Below are 15176 nucleotides of genomic sequence, written 5' to 3' on the forward strand. Positions count from 1 at the left end.
AACACTAGCACAAACAACTGGTAGTTCTTTTGGCAAAAGAAATAATGCAAGATAGACATAGTTGCAAAACAAAAGTTTCACTCATGTTTTACTAATATTTCCAGATATGAAGAATACCAATGATGCAAGTTTAATCAATTTTAATGGTTAAATGTTTACTCAGTCTTAATGAACTATTCAGGAAATTTCTCTTGGACAATATTATCAGCATCATTAGATCTGATGAAAAATTTGAGGTAGGGCCCTTCCCTTTAATAAAGAGATAAATTCAACAATAATCCTCTTGCTTCCCCAGTCCTAAGGTTATATTTTTGGGAAAAAAAATAGGTAGTAAGATCTATGTATTTATGTAAATAAATCTACTTTCAAATGACATCAATTAGTAGCACAACTAAATACAGCTCATTGGAAAAGATAATGTATTATTTCATACAACTCTGTTACTGAAGTCACATGAAGTATTTATCTCCTTAGCTTTTCTAAAGTTGCCTAATCCAAAAAATATGGACCTTATGTGGGCTAAACATGAACATACTGGGTAGTAGGTTACTGAAAACTGAGGAACACAGGCAAGATTCAAGTGCATTATGGACACTATAACACTGTGCCTAGAAATAATAGTAAATTTTTATTCATACCCTGAAACTCCCAGACAGATATAATTATCAATAGATTTGAGCTCTGGATGAAATATGCCTGAAAATACCAAGTTTTGCTTTTTGTTTTACCTATAGATATTATTTCAGTGAGCTTTCATGATATGCCCAAAGCATGATAAGTAAACATTCTAAGAGCAAAGAATGTGATAGACAAGTAACTTTTGAAATATAAAAAATGTCCATCATTCAGGTTTCAGCTCAAATATTACTTTCTCAGAGGTCTTCCTTGAGGTCCCATCCTGAAAACTGCTCTATTATATCATTTTTATTTTCCTAATATTTTTTGATGTATCTTGTTCACTCTAAAGTCTGTAAGAACAGGGATCTTATATGTCTTGCCTATCGCTGAATTTCTAGCAGGTGCTTTTGGGCACAATCATCTGTTCAATGGACTTTTTAGTGTACATGATAAATGAAAACATACCAAGAAACAGAAAAGTATCTGTCTTCCATCTACTCTCTCTCTCTCTCTCTCTCACACACACACACACACACACACACACACACTCATTCTCTCTCCCTCTCCCTCCTTCTCTCTTTCACTCTCTCCCCCTTCCTTGGCCCTCTCTCTCACCTACGCTATAGAGAAAGTATTCTAAGTTTTTTAAAGTAAATTATTCAAGTTAGAGGTGGAATATTCTGTTGCCTTAAATAATTTATATTACAGAAAAATATATAAGTTTTTTCAAAGAGAAAAACTTGGACAGAAAAAAACCCCAAACTACCCATAAAAGACAGTATTAATCCCACAACTTTTATATCCGTTACAAATAATCAGATGAAACAATTTTGAACATGGTAATTTATTTTGTGCAGTTGTTCAAATCCATTGTTTAAAAATTTTCAAAAGGCACTTTAAAAAACATTTAAAAATACATTTTTCTGATTTAATGGTGATTACTTAAAATAAGCAAGTCACCAGACATTTTTAAACCATTCATAACACAATTACTTTAAATAATTTTAAAATTCCAAAACACAAACATTCACCACTATATAGTACAACACACTGCTTAGCAGTAAGATTAGTTTCCCTCTAATACACTTCATGTAGATTATTGATTCGTAGGGCCCTGCAGAGTTATTCAAAACTGAAAACTAGAGAGGTAAGGGAGTTGAAATGGAGCACAATTCAACTTTACAACTACTTTCTAGAGTTGGTTTCTCTAAAAGAATTGGTAAACGTTGTTCTTAATCTGTGTTAAATGTTCTATTTCAACTGATATACAAACATGTCATTTTTCTTTATCAGTAGAGGTTACATTTAGCATAAAATATACCACAGTTTCTCTCCCAGATTTAAGTATGATTCTGTCAAACCTACTGTAAAGAAGTAGAGAAAAAATGTAAATGAGTTTTTTCATTTTTAAGAAGAGGGTGAGTGGATAGGATTCAAGTAACCACCTCCTTTAATAAAGTGGAGGATTAATTTAAAATTGTAAATTTTAAAGTAGGGCAAGTATCCTGAGAGCCAGCAGGCATTATTTTTAGACATTTAATCCTAGGGAAACCTAAAGTTAGTAGGTATAAAATTATCAGCAAGTCATACAAATTCTAATCACCTGTAACAGCCAAATTAATCTTAATGAAGGCAGCATTAAGAGTAACTGAAAGTGGTACTTAAAAAGGAAAAAAGAACTTCAATAAATACAAAGGAGCAGAAATTATCAGCCAGAGTAATGATCTAATAAACTGAAAATTTAAATGATGAATAAAAGGCTAGCTATGATCTGATCACTCAAGTGAGGGAGTCTTTCAAGTACAATAGTGCCTCAATCTGGTAATACAGTTTGATAGTAGGCTCAAGGAAGTGAAAAATAAACAATTATGAAAATAATCAGCAAGTTTAATGCTCAAGTCTAATTACCATATTCAAAAATATTAAAAATTGGTCAGCATTTTTTAATCTTATTACAGTGACAAAAACTCTTCTGAAAATTAAGGTATTTGAAAACAAACACTGGAACAAAACCCTGCTTTAAACCTATAACCTTCTCACCTTTGTAAGCGTATTGTTATTAGAGTATGCTTGTAAGACAGCAAAAGCCTTATGCTTTGAGACCACATTAAAATAATTTATCCAAATGATAAATATCTTAAGCTAAAAATGGTGACTTATTATGAAATCTAGTTTTATGTGCTTTATCAAAAACAGAATTATTTTGCTTCTTAGCTCATATAAGATAGTCAAATTCTTGAAAGTGATGAAATTTAAATTGATGGTATGAATTAGCAGAAAAACACTTTGCATTTTATTCAACAGCATTTTGCTATTTCTATTTAGAAAGTTTTAATAACAGTTGTGGCTGACCTTATACTTGCAATCCTTCTGCCTCAGCCTCCCCAGTTCCTGGGATTATAGGCATTCTCTGCCTGGCTAGTTGTGGGTATTTCTTATGGCACTAATTATATGTATGCTTTAAATGAATTCTATGTACTTATTAGCTCTTAACCCTTCCTGTCCAATGAGAAATTATACTAAACTTGGGAGAACTGCACATTTTACTGTGGGCTTCAATATTAGTCAATATGGAGAAGCTAAAGTATTTTGTCAAAATCAGAGATCCATAGACCCTTTAAATTATCTTTAAAGCATTTTGCCTTTAACATAGTGTGATCTTGGACTACACTGATCCAAAACATTCTTGTGTCTAAGTCTGAAAAAATTTATCCATGGAGTAATAATCCTGAGTTTGAGACTATTTGCACCAGAATCATGTAGGCAGCTGGGCAGTGGTTCTCTACCTAAGATCAGTAAGACTTGCCTACATGGTTTTTTCAAACAGAACTGATATCTCCCATCCTGGAATTTCGTAGGTCTGGGCTGGGGCCCAAGAAGGGCTGCATTTCCAACAAGTTCCCAGGTGATGCCGACTCTGTTTCTTGAACTACACTTTGACAATCACTGCTCTAGATTATCTGGTAAGAATGGAACTCCTACAGCCCATGCTAAAATCAGAGTTTTTGGGCTCGGGGTTTTGAGACCATTTAGACAAGCTCCCAGGCAAGAGTGTGAGATAAGAATCACTATGAGAATTTGGTTGGTCAATATGACTATTACTGGCCAATGTATCAGAGGTCATACCATGTATGTGAAAATGAGAATAATGTTAAATGACTAACCCCAAGGCTGACATAATACAAGTGAGAGCACATAGGATTTGAGTATAAATCCAACCTCTGTTACTTACTCGTTTTGTGACAGTGGAAGAATTATTTTAATTTTCTGAACCTCAGTTTCTTCATCTGTAATGTGGGAATAACACCCAATTTGTGAGGATTAATACTCATGTATACAGAGTAAAGCACAGTACCTGGCACACAGTAGGCACTAGATAAATACTAGCTAATACTTATTATAAGATATATACAAAATATTCCCCTCAGTATGATCTGATCATTTCCCTCATTTAAATCAAATATTTACACTCTAAGGTCACAGAATAATAAAACCTTTTACTTATTGCTCCCTATTCTGGGTTAGACAGTGTTCTAAGAGCCTTACATATATTCACTTATTTAATCCTCAGAAAAAATCCTGTGAGGTAGGTAGTATTATCATCCCTAATTCACAGATGAGGAAACTGAGGCTCAAGATTACAAAAATAGTTAAGTGATGGAACAAGAATTTAAAATCCAGGCAGTCTGACTCCAGAGCCCAGGATTCATTGCAGCATTCATTTCCTATGACTAAATTTTAAGATTTTTGAATGTTCATGCTAAATTTCTAGTAAAGAACACACAATCTACAGATAAGTCTATGTTCGCATCATGGTAAAGAGTTATTCAAAGAACAGAATGAATGGCCTTGAAATTTTGGCAGATGGAACCATCATGAAATCAACAAAAACCAAACTTATTAGCTTAAAATTAGTGTCTGTTTTCACTATGTGACATGGTACTCCATAAATATTCACTGAAATGAACATCCTCTCAAATACACCACCCAGAGAAGTCATGATTTTGACGTGTTTTGGCACAATAAGTGAATATTATTTAGCCAAGCAACAGTCAATGAAGGGACGGTCATGTAAATTTAGCATAGTGATAAGAAATGTAAATCATATGCAATATTAAAAAATAATCTTATTTTTGGATGGCAATCTTGAATGGGTATTTTGCTTTGTTAGCATTATTCACTGGCAAGACAATTTTCCCAAAGTAATAAAGTCAGCATCAAACTTCAATTAAGTATTTGGTCTTTTAATATATGACATTTTAGTTTGTTTAAGCACTCTGCATTTTCTAATGTTTTAAAGTAACTCTGGTAAAAACCTGCATTCAAAATATTTTGCCAGTGTAATAGCCACCTCAGACTAAAAAATGAATTTTATAATGGCTTTAAACAAGTTATGAAAGGCACAAACAAGTTCTCATCTCTCAACAGGATGAGAATGAAAGGAACAATACTTATGTAGTTGAAATTTTAAATAATCAATTAAAAATGTCAGTAATACCTGAGAGTGGCACTGATACAAGAAAAGCATGCCCAAATAGTATTAAATTTACTATTTGTTACCCACAATTAACAGGGTAAATCTGGGAAATATTTTAAATGCATGTTTACAGAATGCTATTAATGCTTTGAGTAAATAAACATTAATAGTGGAGAAAGTATTTGAGAGTGGTTCAAGATATTTAGGGGGAAAAAAATAGGGACCCAGTAAAAGATTATTTAGAACCAAGTATATAATATAGTCAAGGCCCATGGTAACTTTCAAAATGTAGTTTTATTAATGCACTTTAGGATAAGTGCCATTCTTATTCTACCTTCTTTTTGAATAAATATTGCCAATTATAAATAATCACAGCAGAATTTTCATTATACAACTGTGTGGGGGGATTGCTTCATTGATATCACACACCAAATGAGTATAAACAACACTGAGCAACATTACTTTCTAAATTTTCTTTAAGGCAGATCTTTTAGCATTGTGTATGTAACATGGTGCAGTGCAGTTTTAGCAAATTTAACTGTTTTAGTTTTTTTCAGTGACAATAACACACATGGTCAGGGAGCAGGCAACAAAATCTCTTCTAGTTCTTCTACCTTGCCACTGTTTTAAGAAAACACAATTTTTCATATATATATACGTATTTATATATTACTGTATCAAAACACATTTTAACAGACTTCACAGCTCATTTAAAGCTTAAGTTTACAGTCTTTCATTTGAAAGATTTCTATATGGAATGTTCACTTAGAATGAATTTCTCAATGGGATTTCAGGATTCTATGTCAGAAATGCAGAAGTTCTTCACTGCAATGCTAGACATTTTACCTTGGTTCACTCACATTTTTCTTTCAAGGGTTTCCTAATTTTACTTTTGGATCTTCATTTTTGTTTGCTTGACTTATTTCATTTAATTTATTCTCAGGTAAGGCAGGTTGATATCTATATAAATAACCATAGGGACGAAGATGATAAACGAGGTATTCTAATTCATACATAGTTGTAGAATCAACATAGTGAAAAGAAACTGCCAGATCAGAACAGCAACCAGGACCCTAAAAAATTAGCAGAAACAGGCATTGTTAATCAACAGCACATACAAAATATTATAACACACTTATAGGATATACACTAATTTAAAAGAACCCAAGCATTAAACTAGCAAGGTAAAGCAGAGGCATCTAATTTTTAGATCTGTGGAAAAAATATAGTTTTTTGAGTTTCTAATAGTTTAAAACCAAACATGAAATTACCAAAGTATTTCTAATTGAAACAATATTTTTTCACACTCGTCAGTGCTTTAACAGATAAAATCATTCAAACTTCTTCAAATGAAAGCAGCAGGTGTACAAAGAATTAAGACTGGATTTTTTTCAAAATTTTTGCTTTTGCTTCGTAATTTTCTTACTGTAATTTTTCACTTGGCTTAGACTCAGATATCTCTGGAGCATTCAATGACTAAAAAGCCTTGTCCATTATGTGTCTCCAACCTAATACTTTATCTATCAACCCAAAGAGTATAGCATGTAAGAGGAAACTTTCAAGGTAGACCTTGGTTTAAATACAAATTTTGAGTATTAGTACTTTATCTCAGGCAACTTATGAAATCTCTGAAAGTATCAATTTCCTTATTTGCAAAAGGTGGTTATTAAAAGGATGTCTATTTGTAGAACCTTTTGTAAACTTTTCATAGAACCTTTTGTGACCCTCAGAGGTAAGTAGGTCAAATTTAAACTTTGTTCAATTACATAATTCTCATTAATTCCTAATAGGGTTGGTGAATAGGTTTAACACAAAACAAAAACTTAATTTCAGACCAGTGTCTCTCTCTCTCTCTCTTTGGTTTTCTATTTTAATAGTCACAATGTCAATGTGAATCTAGGGTAGGAATTAATATCTGAAGAATGTTTCATCCATGTGACTCCAAAAAAAAAAAAAAGACAATCTGATGTCTGTCAGTACAAGTTCCTAGAGAAGGTTCATGTTGATCTATTAAATTGAACATTTAACCCATTTTGTCTATTATCCCAGATGTAGAAGACTTATAAAAACTTATAATGTATAATACAATTATATAGTAATTCTAATACTAGTATCTATAAGCCCTAGACTATGATTTCAACCTATTTTAATGTATCTGTGTCAATTTCATTGAAGTATTTGCATATCTGCAAACTTGGAACTTCATAGAATTCATGCTTATAATTATGTACAGTAAAAATGGTCAAGAAACATCATTAAGAATTTTTTGTCCTTCCTGAACTTTCTTTTGAAACAAAACTGGGTAAGTGGAATTCTTGGACAACCATATAAACACTAGAGAATATCAGAACAAATATGAAAAGTAAGTAGGTAAGTTAATTTGTGGTTATTTAAACCAGCTCTAATACGTAAACAATTTTGAAAAATCAGGACCCTTGTACTAATGTTTTAGACAGACTAAAATAAATATGAAACAGTGGAATAATGAGCTTTTACCATTTACTGAGAAAAGACAAGTACCCATATAGAGGGAAAAATATACATATGGAAAATTACATATCTATGTTCAATCCTGCTTTAAGACTGCAAATTCTCTGGTGAAAACAATTTCTAATATACTTCTAAAGAAGTGAGAAGGTGGTATGGCAAAGGAACTGAATGAACAGTTATGAATAAGCTTTCTCTTTAAGGAATTTGAATATCTTACACTCTGACACTGGGTACAAATTTTCTATATTCTTAAGTGATTACTACAGAGAAAAAAGCATGATCAAGAAAGGCTTTGAAAATAGTAGCTCACATCAGAATAAAATTTATTAGATGACAGGTGAATACTAGAGTTTTGGTTTTCATACTGAGTTTTTGTAGAACCTCACAATAGAGAACACACAATTTTAGAAGACTGGGCCAATCTCAGTTTTATGAAGACAACAGATTTTGCCATCCATTTAACCACCATGACTTATTAAAAAATGCACTATAGAAGTATTTATTTTGTTCATGTAAATTTAGCAAATTGTTAGGTATGCCCTATTTGTAAGTAGGGCAATACTTTCAAAAAGGAAGACAGGATATTTTATGGTTATAAAATAATCCCAATTATGCTATCTTTTTGCTATTACGGCATATGTACCAATTATCAGATACTCAGTAAAATACACATTTTGTGTATTTGTTAGATGCTTTGTAAAGTTTTTAAATTCAAGAATATTTTTAATGGGAAGGGTGACACATAAAAGGAAGGTCGAATAATCTTGAAATGGTCAGAATATGTTAAGAAAAGTTTACAATTACAGATAATCTATTTTCCTTTTGCAAAACAGATACCAAAAAGCATACTGGGAATGCCTACTTTACAATCAAAGAACCTGTTGTAGTTAGAATAAGCAATGAAATGCTAGCATAAAATTTCAGTAGTCTCATTACATAGATGAACCTTAAATTCATTTATTAAAGTGGAATTTTACCCAAAAAAATGGAATATTTATTTTAACATATCCACCCTAATCCCCTTCTTTTGGCACATATCCCATTAATCACTGAGGAGCTTCTTAGCAGTACAATGGAAAAAATAACTTTTTAAAAAATAATGGTGGTTTGCAACATTGCCTAAACTATTACTAGGTTAGTCAAGTTACTTAATTTTCCTGAGCTTCAGTTTTGTCACCTATTAATTACAGAATCATTGTAAGGATTAGATGCCACATTTGTATAAATACCGAATACAAAGGTGGCTGACACTAGAAGCAGTAGAGATCTGCCTCAAAATTTCCTTTTAAAGATGGTTACCTTAAGCTTGGGCCAGATGTTTTAGAACAAAGATTCTTAACCTTGGCACTGACATTTTGTATCAGATAATTCTTTGTTGGGGGACAGAACTATTCCGTACATTATGGATGGTTAAAAATCTAGTGGGATTTCTACTCACTAGATGGGAGCAGTAACCTTCTAGTTTTCACAACAGAAAGTTTCCCAGCCTTACCAAACATCTCCTGAGGATCAAAACTGCTCCTGGTTGAGAGCCACTATTCTAGATGATAATTTGAAAGCACTGGCTTGTGAAGAAGAGAGTGGTACCATGAAGTGAATTGTTATTATGCTGGAGCTAGAGAAAAGAAGGCATAGGGAACTAACCATTAACAGAATCAAGTATAAAAGCTAGGTTTCATGATTCCTGGTACATTCACTTATCCACTGCAGAAGTGTTTAGAACAGTGAAAAACTAAAAAAAACCAACAAGAATATCCAATAGAAGAATGGATAAATTGCTGTATGTTCACAGATTATTACACAGCATTTAAGTTAATGAAGCAAATATATGTATTGATGTACCTCAATGTATGAAAAGGGCAATCTGTAGAAAATGCAGATGGTATAATTCCATTTAAAAAAAACAAAAAATTTATTTAAAAAAACAAAAACAATATTTAGGGATACATAAATATGTAGGAAAAACATAAAAACACACATGGTAATGTGTAATATTAAATTCATGATAGTGTTTGATTCTTTGGAAAGTGGGATGGGAACTAAGGAGGATAAATAGACCTCAAATGTAACACTTTTTTTTTTCCTTTGAAAGGATTTGATGCAAATGTAGTCAAAGAGTAATATTTAGTAAAGTCAGAGGATGAATACAAGGTATTATTATTCTGAAATGTTTCTAAATTTGAAGTATTTCACAAAACAATCTAGATAAAATTCTCAAGAATGTAATCTAAGGTATCAAATCAGAAGCAAGACTTATTAAGTACAACTGTGTGACACTGTGTACCATTTTAATTATTTCTGAGACAGGCTGATTATGTCCATTTTACAAATGAAGAAACTGAGGTTCAGACATTAGCCAAATTCTGTCCATTCAAGGTGATTTTACTTTTCAGTAGGACAGCAGGATTTGAACCTAGGTCTTTCTGAAACTCAGTCTTTTCACATGCTGTTTTTGAAGAATAGCAGGCTCTTTAACCAGTTCCTCTCACAGTCTGCTCCCTAGAATCATTCAGGTTTTTGTTCGAAATTCATATATTAGGTTGACTGTGGGAGTACATGTCTATAATTCCAGTGACTTGGGAGACTGAGGCCAGCATGAGTAATTTATCAAGACTAAGTCTCAAAATTTGAAAAAATGGAAAAAAGGGCTGGGGATGTAGCTTAGTGATAAGAGAGTTCCTAGGTTCAATTCTCAGTACTAACAAAAAAATCTCCCCTTAGGACTTCCTTAATCATCATCCAACAAAAAGTATACCATCCACTCTGGGTCATTCTTCAAGTCCTCAACTGGTTTTTTTTTTCAAGTACTTACCACTACCTAAAATCATGTCTTTACTGGTCTGCCTGTTCATTATATGCCTCTTCATCTAGAACATATCTAGAATCTATGGATACATTATATGTATATAAATATAACGTATTTGTTGAATGACTATGGTTGATGCTCTGTTCTCATCTGCTATGTTAAACTGCCACACAAGGGAGAGTTCTAGTTGTTGACACTAAAAAAAAAAAACTACACATATTAGCTAGTTTTTTTTTTTTTTTAAGTTAACAAAAGTCCATCAGTCTCAAATATTTATAAATAACAAAATTTCTAAACTTACCTCTACAGGAGGATAGTAGTTATAATTCCAGTACCAAAAGGTTCTGGGTAGATAACCTTTGATTAAGTGGTGTTCTGGTACAAAGGGATGAAAAGTTTCTTTTCCAGTGGTATCTCTGGAGTCTCCAGCTTCCACATTTATGATTTCCATGCATTTTCCCAGGGCTAAGTCTTCAATGGAGGAACTATGTGTACATTTGTCTGTTTTAAATGCATCAACGAATCTCTTCAAGGCTTCTTTGCTTAGTACGTATCCTGCTCCCCCACTCATGTAACCCTGCTTTACGTAGGGCTTAAATCTTCTCCCAAAGTAAATGGGTTTTTCAGGGTCATACTTTGAAAGCAGCCATCTCAAATTGTCAAGTATGACATATGTATCATCATCTGCTTTCATAAACCAATCAGCATCTTCTAAATAATGGTCATGAACATACTGAAAAGCTTTAATTGTTTTCCAGTAGAGTTGATCTCTGCCTTCTTTGGTTTTTAATCCCACAGTAGGAAAGTCTTTATTTTCTTCTGAACTCATAAACAACACTTTATTACAACGTTGAGCCCATGTAGCTTTGACATGTTTGGCCTTTTTCTCTAGATTCTGAGGGCCTGTCATAACCCAACAAAGAATTTTAACTTTCTGGAAGAGGTTTTCAGCGATGTCTGTGTTCTCATCTATTAAACAAACATTTTTAAAAGTTATACTTAGACAGATGTAAAATCTAAATTATGATGTAAACATTTCTTAATTTCAAAAAACTATCTATTAGTGATTTAGGTGAAAGAAAACAAAACTCAACCTAATGTGAGCTACATTCTGATTTATTGATTTCCTGTCAATTTCATCCAAGGAGTTCACTGAACTCCTTACGACCTTGCTACTAAAACTTGATTCACTGACCAAAAATATCAGCAACACCCGGAGTTTCCTAGAAATGCAGAATTTCAGGTTTCACATCAAACACGCTGAATCAGAATCTGAATTTTAACAAGTTCTGGTGATTCAGATGAACATTAAATACTACCTTACGTAGTCTATGCTTGGTACTTTATACTATAAAGAAAGCTTCAGCTGTTTTTTAGCACAACAAATTTCACATTGTTCTGAATGAGCTTCTGAAGGGCAGAAAAAACATGCTGAAGTGGCAGTTCTTTTTTGAAGTTCCACTGTTATCAACTGTCCACAGGAACCCTGAGGTGGCCCTAAAAGGTTTCATGATTACACCTGTTTAGAACAGAGGAGTTAATGCAGGAGGGCTGTGATTACTTCCGAATGTTCTATATATAACTCATTCCAAAATGCAAATCCACTATTCAAAAACAGAACAGAAGGAGTAGAGGTGGGATTTCCAAGACTGTCTACAGCAGTTTTTTAAACCACCACTTTGCAAAGAAATGAGGTACTTTTTTTTAATCAAGGAAGGCTTGATACCAAAAAGAAAGGAGGAAAAAAAGAAAAAAGGTTGTCTGCTTAACTAAGTAGTAGACTTAGGGACTTAAACTGATTTATATCTGGGTGCAAGCTTCTTATCTGGTTGTTAAGCCAGAACTACATCATGAGTAGCACTGGTCTACAGACCAATTATGAGATTCTAGACTAGCACTTCTCAAATGATCTATGGTGAAGGACCAATTTTTATTTCTAATCATTAGGGACTTTTACAAATAAAATTTAAAAACCATTAGAAAATATAAAGAAACATAAAACACAAGCAAGCCCTAAGTCTTTATTTTCAGATTCAGGCAAAATACTCTGTCAAAATTACCATAAAAGTTTGTCTACTCCCAATTTCAACACTTATTTAGTTGCAGACCAGCATGAGTCTGCAAACTACACTTTTGAGTAGAAATGTTTTAGGGTGGTTTAATTCTTTAGAAGCATACCTTTAAAGTTAAGGTTAAGTGTGTTACAAAACTTCAGTCCTGTGAAAAATTGATATGAGTATAATTTCCTAGTTAACTGAGAGGGAATAGAAGAAATGCCCCTCTGAAGATTAAGAATTCACAATCCAAAAAGACAAAAGCAGAAAAAAAAATCCCCCTATTTTCAGTAAAAAAGCATTCACTGCTCATATATCCAAGAAATTCAATCTCTTAGCTATACAGAGATCTCAGACACTGTATGGATACAGAGAATGGTATAGGTGAGAATCTGATCTGTCTTATTCAGGAAAAGACCGATTTCTCCCCACATTTAGATCTAGCAGATATTTTTATTCTTTCAATTATTTGTTAACTACTTTGTAACAGGCATGTACTGGCATAGGAGAGGAAAAAATGAGTAAGACATGTTTCCGGCCACCTAAAAATTCAGTTTAGCAGTGGAGATTGACATGTGAAGAAATAACTTACATACTAAGAGAATACATGAACAAAGTGTTCCATGTGCTGAGGAAAAAGAAAGTAGTGGCTGATAAATCCTACAGAGCAATGAAATAAGAACTTGCATAGGGAGAGAGAAAACTACACTAGAAAAAAAAGATAATGCAGAAAATACAATTTTAAATGAGTAGAGCTCATCAACAGAAAGGACAAAAGACATGGAAAAGTTAAGTGCAATTATGTGAATATAGGTAAAGGCCTGAATTAGGGGAAATGTACCATGAACTGAGCTGAAGAGATCTGAAAATACATTAGAATTTAGTGACAAATGGAATGGATTGGTATACAATGGAAAACAGGTACCATAAGTTCATTGTTTCTGGTTTAGGCAGATGGTAATATAGGAAAAACAAGTTTTAGGAGGGAAGAAAAAGAGAAGGAGTTAAGTTTTTAGCGTAATACACACTGTGTGGGTCACTGAGTGGAACAAAAGGTATAAAAAAAATGCACCTGCAGTGAGGCATAATACAGCCTTACAAGTACCAGGGAAGTCTGACTCCAATTAATCATCTGAGACAGATATGCTACAGGACAAGTACATAGTGACCAAACTGCTCTATAATAAGAACATAGAGGGCTACTCAGAGCTTAATCACTGTTACATAAACATTCATGTAACATGACAATTTGTTAGAGTATGCATGTGCTTGCTGGTTGATAAAACAATCAGGTTATGATACCTCCCCACTTCAATCCCTGCAAGAAGGGAAGGGAAAAAATAATTTATTATTGGAAAAACACAGAAACAACTCTTGAAGTGTCTGGAAGTGGGCAGAAGATAAACACTATAAAGAATAGGTGGAAATTAAAATTATGAAGGTTGATATTACACATACAAAGGAACTACTAAAAGATAGAAATGGGGGAAAAAAACAACATTAAGTACAACATGGAAGACTCAACTGAAAATATCTCGTTAGAAAAAAGAGACCAGGAGGAAAATGAAGACATTGTAATACATCCTTAGTACTTCTACTTCCCCAGTTTTTTTCTCAAAAGGATAAAATATTATATTAACTACTAGTTAACAGTAGTTATATTAACTACTGATACAAATTAAAAATTGAACTTTCGATAGTAAATACTATTCTATATTGACATTAAATATATATAAATTTATTTCATACTTATAGTATTATAAATATTTCTATTTTAAAACATAATCTTGAGTTTTTCTAGGAAAACAAGACTAAGCATAAACCATGAGCAAAACAAAACAACAGCAAAACCCACAGATGCAGATATGAACCATAACAATATTGAACCTAAAGAAAAACTTTTTCCAAATCGTGGTTTCTGAATCATTTTTACAAAAAAATAAATTTAACTTATTTCCTAAATAAATATGGGCTTTAGCAATTCCTTCTCATTAGGCAAATAAAAATTTGTTTTCATATCTGGAATAATCCAGTGATATAACAAAATTCATACAGATAACTTTCCCAACACTCAAAGCTTAGACTGAAATACTTCTTAATAATATAAACCATACCTTTATGTTGGCTAGAATCTGCATTGAAGTTCATTTGTCCTTCTAGATGATTCTGTCCATTATCATCTGAATGCCTAGCATGGGGATCATTATGAAGAATATTGGGCTGTGTGTCACCCTGTTCTCCCAACAAAATACTAAATAGCTGAGAGCACAAAAAAAACCCTATTGCTGATCCACAGAGGAAAGTTAAAAAATTCAACCAAGATTTAGAGGCCATTTCCCGAAAGTGTATTTCTGGAAAACAAAACAAACAAAACAAAACAAAGGTGTTATAAAAGTATAAAGCAGTATACATGTGAGTAAAAACTCTGATAATGTTTACAGCAATCATGGAAAGTCAATTCCTTTCATATAGAAGAACATTCTAATGGTTTTTAACCTGTAATCATCTCTGACTTTACCACTTTATTTGCTGCTACAACAGCACATTATGATAATTCAATAAAAGAGATGGGTAATATGTAGAATAACCATTGTTGGCATGGGTGAATGTCCCTTTGTTGTTAACTGAGTACTTAAAATCTACCTTTCTTTTATAGCAATCACCACCTACTCTATTCTCCAACTCATGGGTTAACAAACTTTTTCTATAAAGGAGTAGAAATAAAAGATTT

At 32.7% G+C, this 15176-nt stretch overlaps 1 protein-coding gene across 8 annotated transcripts in view; it reads right to left on the bottom strand.

The window, feature by feature from the left end:
• Positions 1 to 1453: 1453 nt before the first annotated feature.
• C1galt1 (core 1 synthase, glycoprotein-N-acetylgalactosamine 3-beta-galactosyltransferase 1) overlaps positions 1454 to 15176 on the bottom strand; it is a 44203-nt gene continuing 30480 nt past the window's right edge. For 7 of the 8 annotated variants that reach the window (XM_047561490.1, XM_047561488.1, XM_047561489.1 and 4 more), the window contains 3 exons: positions 14560 to 14796; positions 10693 to 11360; positions 1454 to 6168 (listed from right to left, as the gene is read on the bottom strand). In XM_047561490.1, the coding sequence (XP_047417446.1) occupies positions 5965 to 6168; positions 10693 to 11360; positions 14560 to 14779 (1092 nt within the window). In that variant the 5' untranslated portion in view covers positions 14780 to 14796 and the 3' untranslated portion in view covers positions 1454 to 5964. Of the gene's footprint in view, positions 6169 to 9077; positions 9201 to 10692; positions 11361 to 14559; positions 14797 to 15176 lie in introns of all 8 variants that reach the window. The other variant, XM_047561495.1, reaches the window with a different exon arrangement.

Source organism: Sciurus carolinensis, chromosome 8, assembly GCF_902686445.1.
Source record: "Sciurus carolinensis chromosome 8, mSciCar1.2, whole genome shotgun sequence".
Lineage (NCBI taxonomy): Eukaryota > Metazoa > Chordata > Mammalia > Rodentia > Sciuridae > Sciurus > Sciurus carolinensis.